The sequence below is a fragment of the Leptidea sinapis genome, chromosome 28, assembly GCF_905404315.1.
Source record: "Leptidea sinapis chromosome 28, ilLepSina1.1, whole genome shotgun sequence".
Taxonomy (NCBI): domain Eukaryota; kingdom Metazoa; phylum Arthropoda; class Insecta; order Lepidoptera; family Pieridae; genus Leptidea; species Leptidea sinapis.
In genome coordinates, this window is record NC_066292.1 from 10,361,453 (window position 1) to 10,374,829 (window position 13,377).

At 37.0% G+C, this 13,377-nt stretch overlaps 1 protein-coding gene across 1 annotated transcript; it reads right to left on the bottom strand.

Annotated features, from left to right (window-relative positions):
• Positions 1-6,698: 6,698 nt before the first annotated feature.
• Positions 6,699-12,721, bottom strand: LOC126973180 (ELAV-like protein 4). Its single transcript, XM_050820393.1, has one exon. It carries the CDS (start codon positions 12,642-12,644, stop codon positions 11,583-11,585), a length of 1,062 nt encoding a protein of 353 aa, XP_050676350.1. The 5' UTR covers positions 12,645-12,721; the 3' UTR covers positions 6,699-11,582.
• Positions 12,722-13,377: the final 656 nt, after the last annotated feature.

Consider the following 13,377-nt stretch of genomic DNA (forward strand, 5'->3'; position numbering starts at 1 on the left):
AGCAATCTTGTTAAAAAATTAAGAACAGAACGTTTGCCAAAGACCTAACTGTCTATAACTATAGTTAGCCTTGCGAGAATTTTGTTATTGAGACGGCAGTAACAGATAGTTTGGAAGTTACTGATAAACTCTAGTAGCTAACCGAGTTTAACTGTAGGTAGATTATTGAGACCGGCCGTTAGATACAGCGAAGCATTACAACAAGCAGAATGTCAAAGAGTACGCTAATCGCACCAAATAAGTTTCACAAGTGGTCGGAGAAGTGCAACATGGTCATCAACATGGGCTAGTCATGGTTTGGTGGGGGGTGTGTTATCAAGGAGTCACAAAGCTATATTTTTGTGAAAAACGAGTGAAGATTTCAGCCAAATAACTTGAGACTGTCTTTGATCGTGTTGTGAAGTGATTGTCTTCTTAAGTTGGAGTTTGACTTGTAATGTTTTGGTGTAATGTATCGAGTTTTTGTAACAGAAACCAAAGACTGACATGTAACGTTAGATTGTTATCATTCGCGTCGTGCACCGCGTGCTCCACTCAATTGTCGGTTTTTTTTGAGCGAATCCCTTTGACTGTTACAGTACAAGTCCGTCAGTGCACGTAAAAAAATTCTGTACTGAACAGTAAACTCTCGATTTCTAAGAATATTCATTGAATTCGCACCATCATTTTCGTTTCTTTTTCGGTTCAAATTGGATATCCATCAATAGCATTCTATTCTTTTCGCCTTTTTCAAATAACAATAACTTAGTAAAATTAATGAAGCACACACTACCTCTATGTCTGACATTATGAGAAGAAATGGAGCACACTTGAGCCAAGAGCTCAAATGTTACATTGCAAACATACGTTACAAGTCAATCTGTGTCGCCTAATCGACCTCGAATGTCATATTACAACCTAACGGTACAAGTCAGTCTCCACCTTTAGAGAAACGCTTTTTAAAAACGTACCTTTGACTTTCCTCGTCTGAACGGCTAGATCACTTGATTTTGCGTAGAGACGTCTCTACTTATTGTGTACTTCTACCACATCGAAGGGTTTTCCGAAGAACCGTTACACCTGATTCCTGCCTCGGCGTTTACACTGCCAGTTACGTTATGCCTACTCTTCTGTTTGGTTTGGACGCATTACAGTGCGTCACCGTTATTTATGTAGATCAAAGACGAAACTTTTCAATGTTATATTTTTCACCGTTTTCCACCATTTCAGAAAAGTGGAGCTATAATTAGAAGAAGTGGCCAGAAAGTTACCAGTGGGAGGCTCGTTTGCACAGGATGCCGGCTAGATTATGGGTAGCACTAAAGTGTAAGAATTATTGTGTTTCAGTCCGTAGCTAGTGAAATCACTGGGCAAATGAGACTTAACATTTTATGTCTCAAGGTGACGAGCGCAATTGTAGTGCCGCTCAGAATTTTTGGGTTTTTCAAGAATTCTGAACGACACTGCATTGTAATGGGCAGGGCGTATCAATCACCATCAGCTGACCGTCATGCTCGTCTCGTCCCTTATTTTCATAAAAAAATACGCCACTTCAACATTAACTGTACTTAGATAGTTATATTACTTAATAATTTTACCTATCTATATTTTTCGTTTGCCTATTTTATTAATTACAGGGCAATTAAAGTATATAATCAGTGGTGAAGGAATACGCTAGATTGTACATTCTTATAACACCAAGTATGTATTACACATTATATTAATCTCGCGGTCTCGATGATTTTTTAAGTTTTTTATTAGTTGGCCTTACTAAAACACCCCACAGATCGCAGATTGCTTTATGGTTCAGTACATAATTAAGGCTTTTGAAATATCTTAACCTTATTTATCTCATCAAAAAGATCACTTTATAAAATTTGCATTTGACTGCGATCCTGTAATCAACCTTCGAAATCATCTCCGAAGTTTCTTTAAAACCTATAAAAATTTCGTGGGTATAATTCATGTATTTATGTAACCTAGATTTTGCTTCCGACCTCGTCTGCATGAGCTTGAGAATTGAAACGTCATTAACCGTATGCCATTTTTTCAATTGACTGCAAATAGTCAATTATAAAAGAAGTTGAGTTTCACTAACGACATTAGCGCAGACGATTCTTGTAAAAAAAAACATAGAGATACCATAGACAACAGACGCATTGGTATGTGAGTGGCTAACCCAAGGCCAGTTGTCTCTTGCGCCGTTTCAGGCAATACGCATATATAATAATTTAAAATAATACTTCATCAGCGGTCAACGACCTAATGGCATCGCATCGATTTCTCTGTGTAATGCAGCTCATAAATCTTTTCTACAAACGCCGAGAGGACAGTAACACTCACTTTAGCACCAGGAGTTCCTAGAGGATTAGCGGGGGCCCCCAGCTGCAGAACATGTCTCCTCAGAATCTCAGGTATGTCTGTCTATATTTCGCCATGACTAATTTTTATTTTTAATCTCATATGTTTTCCTACGCACATGTGGGGTTTGATAAATTACTACTAGGAGCAAATGTTAGTTAGAAAAACAACAGGTTTAATAAAAAATCGACAACAATTCAGAACGGACCTAACCTTAATGTAGAATTGTTATTTAAATTTATTGTATTTTTGAAGTTTTACTTTTAGGCGCGTTATGAAAAAATTATGAGAGTGAAATTTTAAGATGCGTGCGCATCACTGTAACACAAAAGAAACAAAGTGAAGTATTGGTTCCTAAAATTTTCTTATGTTTGCGTCATTCGTATTTTTTTTTGTTTCTCTGTCCATTATTAGGATAGGCAAAGGGTTCAAGCTCGTACAGCCGTATTCATTATTTAATAATTAATTGTCAAAGTCATCATTGCAAGATTTTTACAATAGTGTTCTTTCTACAAACGTAGAATAGCACGACGAATAAAAATTTTTAGGGATTTTTGCTTTGTAACGCCAAAGAAGTATAACTTCTTGCGTGAATACATAAGTACACACACACTTTCTTTGTTTGTAGCCATAACTAATGGGCTGATTAATCAATGAGATTACCTTATGGCCACTGACACTAAACATATGGCCTCGTCCATTATCTTTCTTAAGTCGTTCATTATACGTGGACCCTGCATCAAGGGAACGACCGGAATGGAGGTGCCGCTCATAAGTTTGAATTTTCAAGAAACTTGAGCGGCATTGCACTTTAGTTGGCAGGGCGTATCACTTACTTTCAGGTCACTCATTGTTGGTGCCTGTGATTCACTCATAATTCGTTTAAATAGAACGACACGATCCACATGTCGCGGAACCAGTTCTTCAGCTCTCAAAGACTCGGAAGAAAGGAAACAAGTTCATTCCGTAACCTACCTCCACGCATGGCATACTAGTAATTGTACAGGTATTAAGTAATTATTGTCAGAGTTGTAATAATATACTCATATACTTTAAAGTGCATCTCTTTTATTTATGTCTGTGTCTGACTATACGTATATATGTATATACATATGTATATATTAAGTATTCCGAGACTATGCTTAGCAAAGTCTCGGAATGGGGCCGATAAAATTTATACCAATTCAACCCCAAGAAGACACAAGTTTGTGCGTTCACCACTAAAAAGTCTCCCCTTTCACCTCTGGGCAGGCTTCCCAGTACCAATTTCTTTCATTTGACCGCATACAACGAAGAGCGGTTCGAATCATCGACGATCAAGTCATCTCCGATCGGCTTCATTCTTTGGCATTGCGTAGAGATGTGGGTTCACTCTGCATCTTCTACCGCATTTATCACGGGGAGTGCTCAGAGGAGCTGTTCGGGTTGATTCCAGCGGCCGAATTCCACCACCGGACATTAGGTGCAAAGTACCATCCGCATCACGTAGACGTCTGGCATCCCACACCCGCGCATTTTGTAAGAAATTTCTTGCCTCGCACAGCGACTTTGTGGAATCAATTACCGGCTGCGGTTTTCCCGACCATATACGACTTAGGGACCTTCAAGAAAAAAGCATACTCCCACCATTAAGGCCGGCAACGCATTTCTTGACACGGATGTCCATGGGCGGTTGCCTCACCTGTCCCCATCCCGCGAGCCTCTTGCCCGTTTGCCCCCTTTTATATAAAAAGAAAATGTTCATCACAAACTAGGAAAAAATCGTGGTTTGTGAATTTCTTCAAATCACTCATTTTAAAAACTTATAAATGTGATTTTTTTATGCAATTAGTCACAACACCAGAGCAATCACAGTAGCGTTGCCGGCCTTTAAGGAAGGTGTACGCGCTTTTTTTGAAGGTACCCTTGTCGTATCGTCCCGGAAACACCGCACAAGTAAGCTAATATAGTAGTGTAATCGAATATAATGAGTTAAAAATGAATTTCTGCCGTGAAGCAGTAATGTGTAAACATTACTGTGTTTCGGTCTGAAGGGCGCCGTAGCTAGTGAAATTACTGGGCAAATGAGACTTAACATCTTATGTCTCAACGTGACGAGCGCAATTGTAGTGCCGCTCAGAATATTTGGGTTTTTCAATAATTCTGAGCGGCATTGCACTGGGTAGGGCGTATCAATTACCATCAGCTGAACGTCCTGCTTGTCTCGTCCCTTATTTTCATAAAAAAACAATATAATTATCACTATGATTAGAAATAACTATAACAGCATATAATATTTAGATCTTTAGTTAGCTTGATTCGTGTAAGTTGGTTGGCACTACAGCAGTGCCAACTAACAGTTGGTAGCATCATCACGGTAGGTGGTCGTGCCCTATATAAGCCAGAGCGCTAACTCCGAGTAGACATTACTTTATTTATCAATGCGGCTTTACTCACGTTTTATCGGTGTGGGTACCGATAACCGTACACCGAAAAAAATGTGAGTAAAGCCGCATTAATAAGTAAGTTAACTGACTCACGAAAGTTTTAATAATTTAGAGGCATTACTTATTGTGAATTTTAAGGGGCACTTTGCCTATGTATTTTAATTTTTAATAATAAGTGTATACTGTAATTCTAAGTGTAACTTTAAAATACAGATGTAACAGTTTTATTATGTGCTTTTAAATTACCATTCTCTCCCTCACTCCTTCTACATGTTAGACGATTTCATTTGCTGCACTTAAGAATTAAAAGTGGTATTTTGAGGAACTGAAATCTCTAGCTACTGCAATTATTACACGAAGTATGTAATCACGGCGTTGTCGGACTTCTTTAAGAAGTGTCGGTGACGCAATAGGTAGAACAATCTTTGGCTCACCACGGTGTCCTGGGTTCAATCCTCGTCTGCCAATTACCCATAAATGTTTTTAGTTTTAGAATTCATATGCAAGTTTATTCGATGCTTCATAACGTCGGCAACGCTATTGTTATTCATCGGATGATAGTAGAGAGCGCCGCGGTGTTCTTTTCCCATCAAGTGACCCTTATGGATGCTTGTTTGTCCTCCTCTTCCATAAAAGATTCTAGAAATTGTTTTTTTAAAGCAGGCGCACTGAGTTGCCTAAAAGTAATTTCTTTTAAATCACTTTTATACCTAAGAAACTCATTATGGATTATGTGAAAAATAAAATTGCCAACATTCGGTTTTTTTATATATTTAGAACAAGAAATGTATAGTTACAACCATTGAGGATATTAAATATCATATTGTAAAAACTATTGTATAAAGTGAAGAGAATGTGACATAATATTTTTTCATTATTTTTTATCTTTTTCAATTATAATTAATTCCAATAAATTAATAATTATAGACACATAAGACAAAATATTAATTATATAAAACAGCCATGTAACCACTACTGACGATTGGTAATGCCTTAATATAGGAATGAGTATTAATACTACTGAAATAAATTACCACGCGATTTTCCAAAACGCATTCGCAAATGTCACTTCGGAAAACCATAGACACAAATTATTGGGAATAACTTTAAGTCTAACACGACACCAAAACTGACTCGAATTGGAAATAAAAATACCAAAAAATTTCATCTCATTATCTAACACTTACATTGATATTTAACTACATCATTACCAACAGCATGTCAATGTCCTATTTTAAAATTACTAGCTTCCGTTAGACAACAAATTTCTGGCTGAACAACAAACCTTTGTGCTTTAATTGACTGAAAAAGATTGTGTAAGAATAATCAATAGCTCAATTTCAAAATGGCGTCTAGTACCTAACACTTCCTCAATTAGTCATATCATATTTTTTATTTATTAAAAATAAACTTTTTAATAGATGCCAGATTTTTGTAAAGCCATTATAATGAGATAAAATTTATTGGTTGACTGAGCTCAGAAAGCATCAGTAATTCCAAGTAAACCATTAGACAATCAGGTTTAGCCTCGATCGATAAAATTCACTACAGTTTCTTGTGCAAATCAATTATCTCCACAAAAGCGTTAATGAATAAGAGGTAACGTTAAACAGACACAATGAGAATATAGAAACATCTAACTTCTTGGAACACAATTGCACAATAATTTTCCGCTATTTTTATAGGGTCAGCTTTGGCTGTATGTATAAGCGCATTTGATTCGTTAGGGATAACGACGACTTTTTATAATCGAATGACAGGGTTTAATGTTGTCGCAATTGTGTTCCATTTCATATTATCATTATCAACTAAATCTGTTAATACCAACACAGACACCTATCTTATCAATAATAAATAGAACGGAACGCGATTTAAATACGGGAAGATTTTTTAAAGTTCTGAAAGTTTTACAAAACACGTATTCGTATCAAAGTAGTCAGCAAGCTAAACAGGAAATTGGCTGACATTTTATAAATATCATTGCTTGTCGTAATAAAATTTGGTGTTGGTAAAATACTTATAGAATACTCTCAGATCTATATATCTTACGTAGCATTTTCTAACTATTAAACTAGTCTTATCGAGTTGGAAGTTTTAGTTCAAGAGTCAACCTTTTATCCTGTTCCTGACATGAATACGATATACACCTAACTAGTTATGTATGTACTATAAGGTATCACATACTACGCTGCTGACATGGTTTGTTCCCATCAAGTATCAACCACGTTTGACTCGAAAACAAAATGGGAAATAACCATGCCGCAGAAGAGGAAACAACACCGAAAATAACCTATATAAATAGACAGTGAAATTGATATTACATGATATTAATTATAATTATTTTGTTAAATTCGAAACTTTCCGGTTTTATCCGATGCTTCGACGATTGTTTACGTATTTACTGCAATCTCTTGTTGAGCCGATTTAAACTCTACTATTCCTTCTTTCACTGTCTATATGAGTTAGCAACAATATATTGGGATTGGACACTGTCATTTGTGCATAAATCTGATATTAATTTGTAGTAAAAATTGCTTTTTAAAGCTGTCAAAGTTATCGACATTCAAAGCTGTAAATGTTTCAGAAAAAGATTATAAATTGTCTCAGCTTCCTTCACAGATGCTGTACAATGTGACCAATCCCAAATATAATATAATCGCAAATTTGATGTTAAAAGGAGAGTTTTGGCTATCCATTATAAAAATATTAAGAGCTAAGTACAGAAAATCCAATACACGAGGAAGATGAGCAAATTCATATTACTAATTTCACTTCGATAGCCCGCATTTGAAACAAGGTGTAGTGCATTTCTCACTAGCAATGAACTGTAATAGTAGGTAACACATTTAGTCGATGTCTCGAATACAAAACGGCAAAAGTATCACAATTGACGATCCAAGTATACAGCGCTTTGTTGAGCGGTTGACTAGCACGCTGATAATAAACGATCAATTGCAACACATCCCCGTATATTTTCACTTAATTATTTATTTCCTATGGAAGATTTCATTTATTCATTTCGTGTCTTACCTATTAAGAATGGCGTGCCACTCGGTCACTTGTTTACGTTTGTGCTATGTCCGAGTATAAGGCCATTCTGTATCACGTACACATCACGTTAATTATTGAGAAAGTGAACGCTTCTTCGCAACATCAATTTGCTTCAAGCACACGCATTGCCGTCGGAATTTATTTAAACGTTTAGAATTATGGGTCACGATTCACATGCGTGATAACATGATGCGATGCGCAGGACGAAAAGATAGAAATGATAATATCTGAGTAAAATGGAACGTGACTCTGAACCTTAAAGGCTGACAGATGTCAATGTCACTAACGTCAAAAGACGCGCCAGCAACGCGAAAGACTTAGACTCTCACATCGCACTTTTACCATATTTTAAAAAATATATCTTACAATCCACGTTATCTTACCATACTTTTAACATTCGCCACGTGTATTTATTATTTTTGCTAATTTCACAGCCACAACGTTAATTAGCCTATGCGTATCAGTATTGTTTCCGGATTGCCAATAATAAAGTTTATATTTTTAATTATTTTTTCAAATTTCCTATAAAATGCATCAAAACACCATTCAAAAAGTAGCCGTAATGCTATTGTTAAGGTACGTTTATCCCTTGTCACTTCCCGGTGTTCTATACATAAAAACGAAATTTTGTCTATGATACTCTGATAATAAGTGTAGGTACCATAAACAAAAGAACGTAATTAAAGTTTTTATATCTATCGTTTTTTTTACTGAAAATTCAATCATTTCTGCGTATATTAAGATAGATAAAAACCTTTTACAATGCTATCATTAGTAGAACGTTTTGCAAGTAGACCGCTTATATCTATGAAGATATGAATTACAGTATATTTTTAAAATACATACAAAAATATTATAATGTAGCGTAAGTAGGTACCTAAAAATGTGGATCTGCTTTAAAAATTCACATTTACAATTATTATTGCTTATTTTGCGTTTACTCTAAACTCAGGCTTCTGCCCTCTATGCTATTGAGCACTATAATTAATTTAATAATATCATTATTATTAATGTTCGAAAAAAGGGAATGTACAAAACATTCTACTAATAATGTCTAAGTGACATGACCTATTCGATTATATTAACGACTTCCAAAATACTTTGCATTTTTACATTCCTCAATATTTATTATCTAAAAAGTCGATGAGTTAATTATATTAGTTTGGTGTTTTTGTTTCGATTTAAGACAACATTTACATAATACGATAATATCCCCAAATAATACCAACGAATGAAAATTAAGTTCGAATTTCATAATCCAATGTTAAATAAATTCCACATAAGACAACGGTGTTCCCAATACCTATGTAACTCCACAAATATTTTCCCTAATAAATAAATAATTATTAAATTACTGAATCGCAAGAATTAAACATACAAATAAGTTAAATGCACACCTAATTGTGATAATAATAATAATACACAGAATACAATTAATTGCACGAACACTAAATTAATGAGTTAATCTAAGAAAAAGTATGAAAAATTATCGTAAGGTTTAATTTATCAACATCATATCGACCAACCTTGCCCCAACTATTCTGCTAATATTTTATTCAACACCGCCAGTACAATTGAAATGACTAGAATAGTTGAATATTGTTAAGTCTAAACAAGACAAAACACAACAGCTACATTAACCTAAACACGGCACTAAAATAGAATAATATTATTAATAATTATCTCAAAACTTGTGCTTTACACATTATATTATCAACCATCACTCTGGCAAGTGTATGGTATGAAATCAAACATTCAATATATTATATTACTACAAAGATCAACGAAACGCGACGCCTTTGATTGACAGATGACATCTGTCATTAAATGACTATCCTACTCCGATCAAATCTTAAAATGTCGCGATGTCAATCAAAAACGATTCGTTTCGCGAATGTAGGTAACTCACAATTTTGGCTAAATAATAGAAATACACCTAAGAAAACATATTAAGACTAAAATGGAATGGTATGCATTATCTTACGCAACTAAACGAATAATTTACTCGAAAAGAGGAATTATGTTTAGTTTTGTTCGGTTTAACAAAGTTTACAATAAACAGTAAACAAACTCTCTCTTTGCCCACGTTAGCTAATCCGTAGCTCCTCGTCATTTGTTTAATATATTTTATTAAATTACTGGCTATCAGTTATTGCACGTTTTAAATTTATAATAAATATATAAATACTTGTAAATTTTCATCTTCATCTTTGGTATGTAATGAGTACCTATTAGTTAATATCTGAAATGTTTACAAAACTGTTTTTACATATTTTTATATTAAGTATATATTTTATACAAAAATCGTAGGGTCGTTAGGACGGCACGATAAAGTATCTATTCAAGTTCGATGTGTTTTAGGTCTTTTTCGGGTTGAAATTTAATTTATTAATCTGTACTTGTACGCGTCGGCGTCGACGTCGGCGCGATTGCGATTCTATTATATTATTTCTTTAGACAATTATCTATTTACAAATTTTCATTTAAACTAAGACATTAAAGCCTACTTCGAATAGACGCAGGTTCGCATCCATACATTTATATTATAGCAGGTACCGATCATAATATGTTAAGCTATCGACTTTATTTTACACGATATCTCTACTAGCAATTGCATGCACCATTGTTCCATGAACGTAGAACGGATTTGTCACAGGAGTGACTGCTCTGGCAATCTCCCGTCTCGCTCACGCCGTGGGGCAGCTCTGCCCGGGCAAACCTCCCGCCTCGCCCCGCCTCACACCCCGCGCCCTCAACAGCTGAATCGATTTTCCTCATCATACTCCGATCGCTCACTTGTCACAGCTTAATCCGATTTCATTGCAAAACTTTTCAAAAACTACATAGTACTTAACCTACTCCGCCACGGTCGGTGCAATGGGCCTCAACGCATTATCAGTTACATTGTTTCTGTTACGTGATTGCAATACGTGGTGTCAATGTCCCACTAAAAGACTTCTGAGGACTCGATTACTCCGCCATAGTACCATCCCGAGATCTTTCAATTATTTTTAAAATTTTATCAAAACCTATCACAGTTTTTGAATAGTTCTCATCCTTAATTAATATATGATTAAAATATACATATAATATATTTTCGAATATTTAACAATAACACTATTTTAGACTGATTATCGCCTCTTTCGAGGCTATTCGGGGGTCCGAATCTAGTATAATTATTATGTAAAATGTTATTGACAATTGCGTCAAACATTTGTCAATATTTGGCAAACACGGCCGGCAAGTGCCGAGCCCTGTACAAGATATGACGTATTTAATGGAGCATAGCGTTAAGCTATTATTGCTAATTATACAATCGAAAACTACACATGTATTTCTCGATAACCACAACCTTTCATAAGCTAAGTTGATTTGTTGTTATTGACTATTAAATATGTATGGTTGTTGACCAGCATCAAATGCCTCGTTCATCTTAACTTATTATTGCATTCTCTTGTATCCGTTCAGCGTCCGCCATTACACCTCATCCGGACATGCGCAATACACTTCCGCCATCTTGATTTCCTTAACACTTAACCCAATTCCTGGAGGAAAATGGCGTACGCCAAACAAAGAGATACGATGAGCTTAATCGATACAATTACAATTACGTACAAAATGACCTATCGAGGGTCGTCTTAGTCAGGAAGACACGTTGTGAACCGTTCCTGGTGTCTGGCTGTGGAGAGGCGCCTGGTATATTCATGTATGGGTGCGTGCCTGCAGTGCCGTCCTAGCGTCCAGCTAGGCCGTATCCGGAACTGCTTAGATGGTCTTGATCTTGTTCGTCTTGAAACTGACTTGCAACACTCTGTTGCCGAGCGTATATCCATTCAGAGATTGGATAGCGACGACGGCTTCGTCGTAGTTCGTCATCGTAATGAAACCGTAGCCTTTGCATTTATTTGTCTGCAGGTCGCGAATCACTTTCACACTCTGGACGGCACCGAAAGGTCCAAATAATTGCCAGAGCACATTCTCCTCTGTTTCTGGAGCTAGATTGTAAACAAAAATGCACCACTCAGACCCGACAGCGCCAGGCAGCACGCCGCCTAGAAGCTCCCCAGCCAGAGGACTATAACGTTGAAGACCCTTGTTAATAGCTAGTAAGGACTTGCCTGAACTGAACCGGCCCAACGGAGCAGGAAAACGCAGCGTAGCCGGAATATATGCAGCCAGCGGCGGAAGTGCTTTACCGTTGTTGCTTGGGTTATTTGCAAACTTCACAGTTATTGGCTCCGACGCTCCTTTAGGCACCGTTCCATTCAACTCCTGGATAGCCCGTTCAGCTTCAACTCTCTGGTCAAATCTAATAAAACCAACTCCTTTAGAGAGGCCCTGTTCTCCACCTGTGAACGGCCTCCCACCCGAATTCTCACAAAGTATTCTAGAAGTGATAATACGTCCGAAAGGACTAAAGAGTCTTTCCAATTCCTGTTGCGTCATTGTCTTTGGTAAACCAGAGACGTATAAATTGGCACCTTTGATCGCCTCACTGCTCGGCCTAGCGTACGATACCTTGATTGTCTTATTCTGGAGCCGCAGGCCGTTGAGGGTGGCGATGGCTTTTTCGGCATCTTCAGGGCGGTGGTAGTTGACAAAGGCGTAGCCTAAGCTCTGCCCTCCTCCATGAAGAGCGTGGTTGAGCGCGTCCGGGAAAGCCGCGCCCTTGTTCCGTATGAGCTTGCATGATTCGACTTCACCGATGCTCGAGAAGAGACTCCTTATTTCCTCCTGCGTCATGCTCTGGGGAAGGTAGTTGATGATGAGGTTGGTCTTGGACTCTTCACCGGAGCCATTTTGTTGTTCACTATCGCCCTTCGACATGGCTTTAAATCATAAACGGAAAGAACGAAAGGGAAACTAAACGCGGTAAAAACAAAATGCCACGTCTGTGCAGACGGCCCGCGCGAGCTATTATGCGAGGGTTGTGTCGGCCGCCGGGGTGCGCGCATGTCCTGCTCTATCGATCAGTGCCTTACGTAACCCCGTTCGTTCACCCCTCCCGGTTGGTATAGTGTCCGAAAAAACCAGATACAAGGCAGCATCGATCCTGGGCCCGGGAACTAGCTGAGCATAACTCTGGAGCTGATTCGTAGCGCCACTCGAATTTGAACCTTATTATTGAGGGCGACAATTAACTTTTCGACGATTCCTCCCTCCCGACCTAAAAAGAGCTCGATTCTTGATATTTTAGCGATGTAACGTGACCCCAAAGATTTCTGGAGCGCTCCCTATAGTATCACTTCAAGTAGGCGTTTGTAACGTAATAATTGGCAAGAACAAAGGTGGCGACAGTTTTAACACTGGATGATATTCATTTGACAATGAATTGAACTGATATAAATAACAAATTTGCAAACAGAGAAATAAACTATTGGATTAATTGACTATATTAAAACCGTATATAAATAACATTTCTAAGTTTCTAACTGAATAATTTAATACACAATAAACTACGTTTTAGCACTTTTAGTTTAACTAGTTTTTTTCAACTGTTACCAAATTTCTGTGAAACTCCTCTGATGTAAATATAAGGTTACGGTTTGCTTACATATTA

Bases quoted from the DNA above. Each gene is read 5' to 3' on its own strand.
- LOC126973180 (XM_050820393.1), bottom strand. From the start codon at position 12,644: ATGTCGAAGGGCGATAGTGAACAACAAAATGGCTCCGGTGAAGAGTCC.